This window comes from Entelurus aequoreus, linkage group LG12 (assembly GCF_033978785.1).
Source record: "Entelurus aequoreus isolate RoL-2023_Sb linkage group LG12, RoL_Eaeq_v1.1, whole genome shotgun sequence".
NCBI classification, from domain to species: Eukaryota; Metazoa; Chordata; class Actinopteri; order Syngnathiformes; family Syngnathidae; genus Entelurus; species Entelurus aequoreus.
In genome coordinates this window covers 30,402,186-30,415,251 of record NC_084742.1, presented here as the reverse complement: position 1 = coordinate 30,415,251, position 13,066 = coordinate 30,402,186, and the positions used below count along the sequence as shown (strand labels likewise).

Sequence of the window (13,066 nt, the reverse complement as noted above, 5' to 3'; positions counted from 1 at the left end):
ATTGTTTTTGCTCGGATAAGGTTGCATTTTATGTCTTAACTTCAGTTTTGCAGCCATGTTTGTTGCTTAATTGTTGTTGCATGCACCGTTATGAGGATGCATGTTTTTCCCCGTCTTTATCAAAATATAACTATAGGTCTCAAAGTCGTGTATGGGCTGAAAACTTAGTTTATGATTGCTGCCTTTGGTTAAAGCTTAACTATGTTAGGTTTTGCTCACATTTGCTTTCTTTTATTTAGACTCGCTGAGTCGGTGCTTTACGAAACACTTGTAGCAAAAATGCGAATTAAGATCAACTACAAATATATCAAGGTAATACTTAAATGGGGAATACTAAACGTTAAATGTATATCAAATAAACCTTTAACGAAGTGATCACTACAATCTTGTGCGTTCTTCAACTCTGCTCCGTTGGACTGAAGTGCATGCCCCTTTTCTCGTCTTGACATCTTTCACCTTTCTTGATTACCTCTCGAAGAACTCTAAAGAAACGTATATCCTTTTCCCGATTTGAACAGCCTAAAACAACGCAAGCATAGGGAATTTTTCTTTTTTTCTTCAAGAAAGGCAAAATCCCGCCCAGAACGCTATGACAGATGCTTGCTGGCCCACCACTTCACGCATCACATAATTAATGAGACGGTCAGGTGAATACAACCTGTAGCTGAATATTAGCTTCCCCTACTTGAAAACCAGTAGCCATCACTGGTACATCGCCTGTGTTACACTGTACAATAATAATAATGATAAAAATAGAGCAAAACGATTTAATATAAGAAAAACAATGTTAATACCAATTACTAATAACACAGATTAGTTGTTAAATGTATTACATTTTTTTCAAGTCTTTTTTATAGAAATTATACGCATCATCGACAGTTATGCAAATTATATGATGGTGTCATATTGACCACACCCCTGAGCTATGCCCCCACCGCCACAAGTTTATTGACAAGCTGGGGGAAACCACATATATTTTTACCTTTTAGTTTACCAGTATGTAAACTAATTATGATTTAAATCAAATATTTTTTACAACAGCAACTTGGCCAAGTGGCAACAGCACAACATAAACTATTTAAAGGGACCTATGATGAATTTCCTCTTTTCTGACTTATAAATGTAACAATATTGGATACTGCTGTTAAACAATGGCAAAGCTAAAACCAAAAGTTTCATGCATTTTGGCGTAAGTTTGCACACAATTTTGAATGCCTCTATTCGCAGGGTTTTGGGGTGTTGTTTTAACAACGTGGAATCAGTAACGTCACAGATTGACAGACATACTTATGTGGGCATTCTTGGACATATTGTGTTGGAAAGCCTCCTGCCCCTTTTCTGAGCCCACACAGTTGAGACTATTGCCGCTGGAACATGCGTGTATATTCCTTCTCGTTTCATGCCCTCCCGCCTGCTCTATGTCTTTCGAATAAATACATACTATAAGATGTACCCTTCCGTTTTTACTTGTCCCCGACATTTGGACCACAACAAAATGTAATTAAAAAACTGATATTTTTATGCGGTTCTGGACTCTGAGTCTGTTTTGATCAGTGAGTGAAGGTGTACTTAACTTTGTGATGTTTATGAAGTTTATTTTCAACCGTCTCTGGTGGAAGAAAATAGCATCGACTTAAAGATATATATTTAAACAGTGTACATTTTCAAAAGATAAATTAGGATATTTTTGTTTCATTTACAATCTGGGAATGCCTCCACACAAACATTATTGCCCTGATGTGGGATCTGAGCCGAAGATGTCGTTGTGGCTTGTGCAGCCCTTTGAGACGTTTGTGATTAAGGGCTATATAAGTAAACCTCGATTGATTGATTGATTGATTGAAGACAGACTCAGAAAACCGGTTAAAAAAAGTGGCTGTGGAGCACAATTTTGACCAAATAAATCCAATACATATCATCTAGACCACAATGAAGGGATTTAAATGTAGAATAAAATCTTCATAGGTCCCTTTAACTTATTACAGATAGGGAATAGTTAACATGTGCACATAATATATGTGTTTAATACAGTTGGATAAAACATTTACAGGATTTCAGTCAACTAAATGTTCTCTGCTGATATCTGAGGTCATCCGATCAACTTTTTGTTGTCTGTCCCTCCAACAAAATTAAAACGAAAGGTGACCTGTTTGGCCTTTGAGTCGTGTCTTCAAGTGTGTGGAACACTTTGCCCTTTCCCCTGATAACCTAAACTGTGAAGCACTTGGCAAACACCCTATTACTTACTTGTTCACTTAGTTAATTGAATGCCTGTGTACACCACGACTGTAGATCTGAAATAAAAAGTCAAGAGGCGATTGACAGACTGTGGCTTTGAGTTGTTTTCGCAGAAGAGTAATTGACAATCACATTAATTAAATGACACATCTTGGTTTTTTGACTGTGTACTAATCTTGGTCCTTCTATTGCTTTCTATTGTTAAAGTTTGGAAATGTGACTGTAGGTTAGCATTGGCAATAGTTACACGTGTTTGTATCAATTATCAACCCACCCCCTCCTTTCTCACTCACACCACACACATGCTGCACATGTTAATGTGTGCATCCTAAGTGTAACTGTAGAGAAGCGATCACATTCCAGTTAGCTATGCTGCGCTCAAGCAAATCTGTTACCGTAAAGCCGAAAACGTAGGGTTTTCTTTTACAAAGATGATGATAATTTAATGCTTCCATGCACATAATAACTTGCTACTACTACTACTGAATCCTCCACTCCTCTGCAAGATTTGAAAGCTTTTCTGCTTCTTTTGTTTTGATTCCTCTATTTTTCTGCTGACCTTGCTCACCATAAAACATTTAAAGCTTTTTGTGTGACCACAAAAGTGCATCTCAGTTGGGAGTGCGGACGTTTAACAGCCATTAAGTTACCCATTCGAAGCAACACAGGAGCAATGCAGCGCCCCAATGCACTGCTTTCAGCATTAAGCTCTCCCACTACCCATCAATAAGTAGCTTATGTGGTCAGTGTCAGAAGAGCATTGTCACTGTGGTTGGGTGCAATAGAAGGTTAAAAACTAATATTGAGACACGGTATTCACACATGTCTCTAGACACACTGCTCACTTTCCAACTCGCTTTCCAGCCCCATGACTTAATTTCCTGTTCTACAGTCTTCGTCATCATTTCCTCTCTTTACCATCTCGGATGCCGTGCTTTGGCACAAAATAGGAAAAAGTTTGTCCTATGTTTATTTTCTATACAGGCGGCAGATCACAGCAAATATAATTGTTTGATATATTTCAAATCGATTATTTTATTCATTTTATGTACATGACAGAATGTCAGTTCTTTGTCATTTCCATAGTCACATGTACAATTTATCATCTGGTCCCTGTATCGCATGCGAAGAAACGATTGCATAAATCAAGGAATATCTTTATTTTGTCTTTGTGGATTATTTTCTTTCTTTCAGGTTTCGTTTAATTGAGTTATAAAATATACAATATCCTCCAAACCCTCTTATACACCCTAAAACAAGCCTTCCCCTTAGTCACTCAGCTGAATATTTCACCTTCTACAAAGGCCAGGATATTGGGTATAACTGAGTACATTTTTAACTATGGATGCTTATTTTGAATTAAAATTCACAATGACCGCATTAGTACAATAATAACACTGTGTCAGTAGTCAATATTATTAATAATCTAAATTCTGGTCATATAGGAGCAACATAATTAGCACAGGGATGTCACTGGCCCATTAAAAATGTTAAAATTAATTTAAAAATGACCGCTGACTTAATTATTCTTTTACATGTGTTTTTGGGGCAGCACGGTGGAAGAGGGGTTAGTGCATCTGCCTCACAATACAAAGGTCCTTGGTTCGATCCTGCGCTCGGGATCTTTCTGTGTGGAGTTTGCATGTTCTTCCCGTGACTGCGAGGGTTCCCTCCGGGTAGTCCGGCTTCCTCCCACTTCCAAAGACATGCACCTGGGGATAGGCTGATTGGCAACACTAAATTGGCCCTAGTGTGTGAATGTTTTCTGTCTACATGTGTTGGCCCTGGGATGAGGTGGCGACTTGTCCAGGGTGTACCCCACCTTCCGCCCGATTGTGACTGAAATAAGCTCCAGCGACCCCGAAAGGGATAAGCGGTAGAAAATGGATGGATGTGTTGTTGGTTTATCCAAAAAAAAAAGCCTTCCAAGAATTAGAAAAATACATTTTCAAAACCACGTAACCTGAATCTAGTTTTAGGTACAAACCCTGTTTCCATATGAGTTGGGAAATTGTGTTAGATGTAAATATAAACGGAATACAATGATTTGCAAATCCTTTTCAATCCATATTCAATTGAATGCACTACAAAGACAAGATATTTGATGTTCAAACTCATAAACTTTTTTTTTTTTTTTGCAAATAATAATTAACTTAGAATTTCATGGCTGCAACACGTGCCAAAGTAGTTGGGAAAGGGCATGTTCACCACTGTGTTACATGGCCTTTCCTTTTAACAACACTCAGTAAATGTTTGGGAACTGAGGAAACACATTTTTTAAGCTTCTCAGGTGGAATTCTTTCCCATTCTTGCTTGATGTACAGTTTAAGTTGTTCAACAGTCCGGGGGTCTCCGTTGTGGTATTTTAGGCTTCATAATGCGCCACACGTTTTCAATGGGAGACAGGTCTGGACTACAGGCAGGTCAGTCTAGTACCCGCACTCTTTTACTATGAAGCCACGTTGATGTAACACGTGGCTTGGCATTGTCTTGCTGAAATAAGCAGGGGCGTCCATGGTAACGTTGCTTGGATGGCAACATATATTGCTCCAAAACCTGTATGTACCTTTCAGCATTAATGGCGCCTTCACAGATGTGTAAGTTACCCATGTCTTGGGCACTAATACACCCCCATACCATCACAGATGCTGGCTTTTCAACTTTGGGCCTATAACAATCCGGATGGTTCTTTTCCTCTATGGTCCGGAGGACAGGACGTCCACAGTTTCCAAAAACAATTTGAAATGTGGACTCGTCAGACCACAGAACACTTTTCCACTTTGTGTCAGTCCATCTTAGATGAGCTCAGGCCCAGCGAAGCCGACGGCGTTTCTGGGTGTTGCTGATAAACGGTTTTGGCCTTGCATAGGAGAGTTTTAACTTGCACTTACAGATGTAGCGACCAACTGTAGTTACTGACAGTGGGTTTCTGAAGTGTTCCTGAGCCCATGTGGTGATATCCTTTACACACTGATGTCGCTTGTTGATGCAGTACAGCCTGAGGGATCGAAGGTCACGGGCTTAGCTGCTTACGTGCAGTGATTTCTCCAGATTCTCTGAACCCTTTGATGATATTATGGACCGTAGATGGTGAAATCCCTAAATTCCTTGCAATAGCTGGTTGAGAAAGGTTTTTCTTAAACTGTTCAACAATTTGCTCACGCATTTGTTGACAAAGTGGTGACCCTCGCCCCATCCTTATTTGTAAATGACTGAGCATTTCATGGAATCTACTTTTATACCCAATCATGGCACCCACCTGTTCCCAATTTGCCTGTTCACCTGTGGGATGTTCCAAATAAGTGTTTGATGAGCATTCCTCAACTTTATCAGTATTTATTGCCACCTTCACAAACTTCTTTGTCACGTGTTGCTGGCATCGAGTTCTATACTTAATGATTATTTGCACAAAAAAAAAAAAGTTTATCAGTTGGAACATCAAATATGGTGTCTCTGTAGCATATTCAACTGAATTTGGGTTGAAAATGATTTGCAAATCATTGTATTCCGTTTATATTTACATCTAACACAATTTCCCAACTCATATGGAAACGGGGTTTGTAGTTTAAGATTCTAAGATTATTTTAAAGTCTTTATTTCTATTTCTTTCTATAATCAACATTTGTGTGCACATGTTTGTCTCAGGCCATTACAAAACAACCTTTTGCCCCTCTGATGTAAAAAAAAAACCCAACAACATTCATACCAGTAAAGTTTAAAACAAATCTCTGTCCACATAAAAAAAAATTGTATGCCATTTTGATCAATCAGAAAGAATTGCTGCCACAAATGACTTGGTGGTACACAGCTCTTCATTGATAGAATACGATATTAAATGTAAGATGTCAGTATAGTCAGATTATATTGTTAAATAGGGTTAACAAACATGACATAATGTCATTTTTTATGACATAAACCAAAAAGGTCATTTTTACCGATTCACACACAAACGCTATGAGATTTTTAAAATCTCCACTCTGGCCGGGGGGAAAATAAAGACGAACCCAAGGAAAAAAATGTGTTTTAAGACATCCGTATTTGTGTGAACATTGCATGTTTGTGTGGATAATAATCAAACTGGAGCCTATGCAACTGCACTCGGGAAGAAGGTAGCGTACATCTTGGACAAGTCAGCATCTCACTTTTGTCACCCAGAAAATATATTTGAAGCCAGCAAAGATTAACATCAGTGTGTGAGGTATTTACATTATTAAAAGTTAAATTTTTAGTTAACTTTTCTGAGAAAGAGCATTTTCCAAACTGTTATAAAAATGTCCACTGCAGAGGACACTGCTTCTCAAAGTAAAAGTTGAAAGACTCTAAACTTAACAATTTATTTTACACTGGCTGTTATGTTTTCACTTAAAAGATACTCGAATGTAAGTTGTTTTGTTTGTTGCTTGAAACAGTGATTGTTCCTGCACAATTCTTTGCACTTAAAATACTTGTTTGCAGTAAGAAATATGATTACCGTATATACCGGTAATTACAACATTTGAGCATTATGTTTGTATTCAGTTACAGTGTGTCCATCATAAAAATTCCTGCCACTTCATTTTACACACTATGGCATTTTTAAGTGTTTTTTTTGGTGGGGGACGTATATTACAATAATATCGTACCGTGGCCTTAATACCGCGATAATATAGTTTGGTGAGATTTTGATACCGTTACATCCCTATGATTTTGTAATATTACTGAAAAATATTTTTGCCCTTTCCGTGCACAGAAATAAGAATTTACTATTAAATGAATTATTGTTCCATCAATTCACAAAGTTTAATTTAAAACAGCATTTTTTTGTGTCATCATACCTGACAGCAATCTTATCAGTTACCTCCAGTTTCCCATTTACTTTTACTTTAATTTCACAGCATTAACTCCTACCAGACCTTGCCCAGAAACATGCCTAGCCACCGTGCTCAGCTGGTTCCCAGATACCCGGAGGGCTACCGCACACTACCCCGTAACAGCATGATAAGGCCTGACAGCATCTGCAGTACAGCAGGCTCGGTGTACGACCGGGCTCTTCGACCCGCCTCAACCAGCACTGTTACCACGGCAGAGAAGAGAAGATCGATGAGGGACGACACCATGTGGCAGCTGTATGAGTGGCAACAGAGGCAAGCCTTCTCCCGGCAAAGTCTGGCTCAACCAGCAGGTACAGACACCAAAGTTTGACAACAAGTGAATGAAATTGTAACCATTTTAACTAAAATGACTAAAAAGTACATAAGAATAGGGCTGTGTATCAAATCAAATACTTCCATCACTGCCAGTAAACTACAAAATGTTTACTGTGTACACCAGGGGTCCCCAAACTACGGCCCGCGGGCCGGATACGGCCCCCCACCGTCCAAAATCCGGCCGGCGGGAAGTCCCAAGTTAAAAAAATATATATATATATCTATATATATATATATATTTTTTTTTTTTAGTATTATTTTTTTTAAAATTTGTCCTTTGTCATTTTCTACTGTCTCCTAGCCACTCAGGCAAATCATATTGTCTAAAAATGCATTTTTGGCAACATATATTGCTCCAAAACCTGTATGTACCTTTCAGCATTAATGGCGCCTTCACAGATGTGTAAGTTACCCATGTCTTGGGCACTAATACACCCCCATACCATCACAGATGCGAGGAATATATATATATATATATATATATATATATATATATATATATATATATATATATATATATATATATATATATATATATATATATATATATATATACATACATATATATATATATATACACATATGTATACATATATATATACATACATGGACATATACATATACATAGACATATACATATATACACACACTAATATATACACCTTTACATATACATATACATATATACACACACACTTATTTACATATAATATATATATATATATATATATATATATATATATATATACATACACACATACATATGTGTGTATACATATGTATACATACATATATATATATATACATACACACATACATATGTGTGTATACATATGTATACATACATATATATATATATATATATATATATATATATATATATATATATATATATATATATATATATATATATATATATATATAGCGCGGCCCCCAGCCAAATTGTTTTACCACAATGCGGCCCCGGAGTCAAAAAGTTTGGGGACCCCTGATGTACACTGAGTTGCTGAGGGCGCTACCCTTGACAGCGTAGTGCAGTACCAAATCAATATTATATCCCCTCTTTAATCTCCTTTTTAATTGTAATTTGCAACCACCAAACTTAGTCCCTCCCCCTCTGCTGTGTAACCAAGATGGTGCCAATTGATGGTGTTAGTGTCCATGGCTGCGCACTCACCTTTTGGGCTGTATTGATGGGAACAACATCATTGACAATGCACTGGGTTTTGCCGTACTTTGCTGGATCTTTCTGTGTGGAGTTTGCATGTTCTCCCCGTGACTGTGTGGGTTCCCTCCGGGTACTCCGGCTTCCTCCCACCTCCAAAGACATGCACCTGGGGATAGGTTGATTGGCAACACTAAATTGGCCCTAGTGAATGAACGTGAGTGTGAATGTTGTCTGTCTATCTGTGTTGGCCTTGTGATGAGGTGGCGACTTGTCCAGGGTGTACCCCGCTTACCACCCGAATGCAGCTGATAGGCACCAGCATCCCCCGCGACCCCGAACGGGACAAGCGGTAGGAAATGGATGGATGGATGGATGCTGTTTGAACACGCTTATGCACTAAAAAGGGAAAGTGTATGTATGGAAATACAGAAATTGAGACACAACCTAAGAATTTATGTAACAGGGTCAGTTAAGTTCATATAAATATCTGGTATTATTGTTCCATAATTACTAGAGATGTCGTGAGCCCCATCACGGGAATGGATAAGATGTTTGCATTTTGATCGGTGATTGGCTGATAAGCTGCCGAGCTCGGCCGATCTTGAATAAAGCTGTGTCACTAAGGATTGTACTCGCGTGAAATAGTCCTTTAAAAAGGGATGCATGCTCAGGGGGACACAATTACATTATCTGATTCCTTTTTACACACATGCAGGAGTTGCATGAATTCCAGTAGGATGTGTGTATTTGAGCGGATGTTCTGTCAAGAACATCCGCATCCTTAATATGAAAAAAATCTGCAACGCTGACGTCGTTTATCCAAGTGTGAAACTGATTCTAAGATTCCAATTTTCACCATCATGGCGGAAAATAAACTCAGTTTCTTGCATGTAGCATTATCACTGGAGAAGTAGAGGAAGAGGAATGGCTAAGCATGCTACAAACACACACCGAGCAGGACGACACAAGAAGCGAAGTGCTAAATCTCCAATGTAATGCAGAGTTGATCGATCCAGATGTCGATACTATAAATCATAGTATGGTATCAGTATATAAATGACAGTAAAGTGATCAGCTCGATATTTTTTCTTTTTCTTGTTCTTAATACAAAATATTTTTTGGGTTTTTGTTATTGTTTACAAAGTCAGGGAGTAAGTCTCTTGATACAGGAAGGCTTTGAGCGCAAAACCCAAATAATTTAAATGGGAGCCAATAGTAGTTTTTGTTTTTGTTTAGTTATTGTGCATTAGCACCTTTTTTAATTTGTTTAAAAAAGTATGTAGCATTAACTACAAGAAATCCGATTTACAACAACACTAGCCAATTTGAGATGTATTTAAATAAGCTTTATAAAACTGTGTAATTGTGTTTACTTGAGTTACTTGCTATAAAACATTTTCAGTTCTATAATCTATTGTTAAAATATTAGGATCAGTCCTGGAAATTGGATCGGATCTGAGGCCGGAAGATAGGATGGGGATTGAAGGCCAAAAATGTTGATCAGGACATCCTTAATAATTACAATAAAAATGTCTGTTCGGAAAAATACTATTTATTGTTCACTGACTTGATCAAGTGCAGCTATAAATACAAATAAAAGAAAGTGTTCCCCCGATTCAATTATGGTGTGTCTTAAATCAAACCGAACGCAATACAGAGGAAACACTACCAGAGATATTAACACTGAGCATGGAAGCTAGTATCGCGCAAAGGGTTGCAGGGAAATAATGGCACAAACAGGAAGACTTAGGTATACATGTACGCAGGTACCATGAGGAATAATCTGGGGTCTTCCTGGTGAGCCTCGCTGCTCTGCCCCAGTCAAGACAGTAAGCTTCCAGTAACATAGCGGAGAGAACTGGAAACGCAAAACAGAAAACCTGAATTGACCAAAAGAAGACTTTGTTGGGATGCAGACGATGACTTCACATAATTATTTTTTGCATCCAAAGTGTCAGGATCATATTTTCCATTACTATTCACTTTCCTAACAAGTGCAACATGCTGCTATTCCTTTGTCTTTCGCTTTGATTGTTTGCTGCAGGTCATTATGGCACCCTTCCCAGCACAAAGACAATGGGCAACATATCAGAACATTCGGCGGTACACTCTATTCCCGCCTCACCATCTCACGGCTCGTTAGCCCTCTACAACACCCTCCCTGCTCCCTGCCAGCAAAGTGTTCCCAACGCCAACAGCTCCTTCTCGGAGGCGTCGTCACCGCTCGTAAGAGAAGATGGGACACTCGAGCGTCGACACAGGACACACCTAGCCAAGGTAGAGGACAGGACATTAGGCTGGCACAAAAAACAATACGGTCAATATGGGACATATTGACCATTGATATTGTATAGCAGTATATTTTTCAGCTATTATGTACGGTATGACACTTACCAAAAATGACTTTTGACTTCACCCTGGATGAGTTTAAAGAAATGTTTTCTTCCCCTCAGTTTGGAAGCACACTAGATCGCCGACCTGCAGTAGCCGGTGTACCTCCCCAGCCAATTACTCCTCAGTCACTACAAGGCAAAACGGTGAGTGTGACAGCACTGCACTTACACACTTTTAAGAGACTTTCTGCATTTGGCTTTTGCAGCTCGCTGCTTTGTCACTACTGACTGCATCTATTTTCCCCCACTGTGTCTCTGTTGCTTCTTTTACAAAGTGCTGCATCAAACATCCAGCATTATCAGCCTTTTCCTTTACCCAAAACCCAACAAAGACAGATTCTAACACAAACCAATGTGCCTTCACTCAGTCACACAACCGCAACAGGCAAGGCAGCGCCTGTGTGCAAACGAAGTATCTTGTCACAGTGCGAGTACACACAGAGTTACGACAATGTCCTGCTTTGCTCGGTTCTGTGTGAAATGATCTATTGTTACCGTTCTGATGAGCAAATTTTGCTGAATTGCTGTGTGAAAGACTTACGACTCTATACCAGGGGTGGGCAAATGTTTTGACTCCACAGTGGGTTCTAAAATTAAACATGTACATGAATAAATGGTTTTGAATTTACTATTTGAAGTAGGAACATAAACAAGAAAACAACTAAGAGTATGTGAAATTTGGACCTATCTTTCTTGTATGGAGGAGTCTTTGCTACAGTCTTGGAATCAGCGATGTATTGACTTAGTGGACATGTTTGCAATCAAACAAAATTAAAGCAAACATAGGACAATTAAAGACAGCCCGATTAAAATTTAACTTTTTGCACAAATTTGTCATATAAAGCTTGATCTTCTGTCCCTCTTTGCCACAAAGGCTTGTGCTCCTTCGCAAACGCCACTTAGCTTTGTATTATTGTATTTTCTTTGTGGAGCTGCTGTAACGCTGTGCCTTGGATTACAGTAATTAAATGTACCCCACTTGAAAGTGTAGCGCTTCTTAATTTCAGCCACCATTGGAATTTTTTTGATTGCACAAATGGTTCAAGATTAATGGTAGTTTAAATATAGCATTGCAAATATTGTCACCGGCGACAGCTCCTTTGTTAAAGGGTTTTCTGGGCTGATATTTGCTTTTTTAACTGATCTTTACCATAGCTTAGATAAAGGTTGTACTCCTGCGAAAGATTCCTTCAAAATGGATGAGTGCTCGAAGAGACACAATTATATTTCTGTATTCCTTGTTACACACATACAGGAGTTGCATGAATATCAGGAGGGTGCGAGTCTTGCCAGAACACCGGCTCAAATTTGAGAACAAGCTGAAACGAACACGTCGTCGAGAAGCCGCTTCTAAGATACTAATCCTCACCACCATGGCGGACAATTAACTAAGTTTCTTGCAATTATCAATATCACTGGATGACTAGAAGAAAAGGAATGGCAAGCATGCTACACACACACCCTAAACAGGACGACACAAAAAGCTTACCGCTAAAGCTTCAATGTAAAGTAGTAGTGATCAATCCAGATGTCGACTCTATCGATACCTAGTATAGTATCAGTATATAAATGATACCAATGCGATTCGATCGATATTTTTGGTTTTTGTTGTTCTTATTATTACAATATAATTTTTTTATAATATTTGTTATCGTTTACAAACAGGGAGTAAGTCTCTGGATACAGGAAAGTTTTGGGCGCAAAACCCAAATTATTTAAATGGGAGCCAATAGTAGTTTTTGCTTTTTTTTTAGCTGTTGTGCACTAGCCACTTCATTTTGTTTGCATTCAAAATCACAAATTTAAAACATCATTTGATCTACAACAATAATAAAAAATTCAAAATTTAACAAGATAAGATGTACAGTAACTTACAGTGAAACATTTTAGTTTCATAATCTATTGTCAAAGTATCGGATCAAGACTTGAAATCGGGTCGGTGGCCAAAAATGTCAATCGGGGCATCCCAAGTTTAAAGGGGACCTATGACGAAATTTGTCTCTTCTGCCTTATACGTGTTACTATGTAGGATACTTTTGTTAAACAATGAAATAGCGTCAAATTATGAGGTTAATGCATTT

The 13,066-nt window shown here is 38.3% G+C and overlaps 1 protein-coding gene across 4 annotated transcripts in view; it reads left to right on the top strand.

The window, feature by feature from the left end:
• plekha5 (pleckstrin homology domain containing, family A member 5) overlaps positions 1-13,066 on the top strand; it is a 154,723-nt gene that overhangs the window by 93,100 nt on the left and 48,557 nt on the right. For all 4 annotated transcript variants that reach the window (XM_062065618.1, XM_062065620.1, XM_062065619.1 and 1 more), the window contains 3 exons: positions 7,113-7,399; positions 10,637-10,869; positions 11,046-11,129. In XM_062065618.1, the coding sequence (XP_061921602.1) occupies positions 7,113-7,399; positions 10,637-10,869; positions 11,046-11,129 (604 nt within the window). The remainder of the gene's footprint in view (positions 1-7,112; positions 7,400-10,636; positions 10,870-11,045; positions 11,130-13,066) is intronic.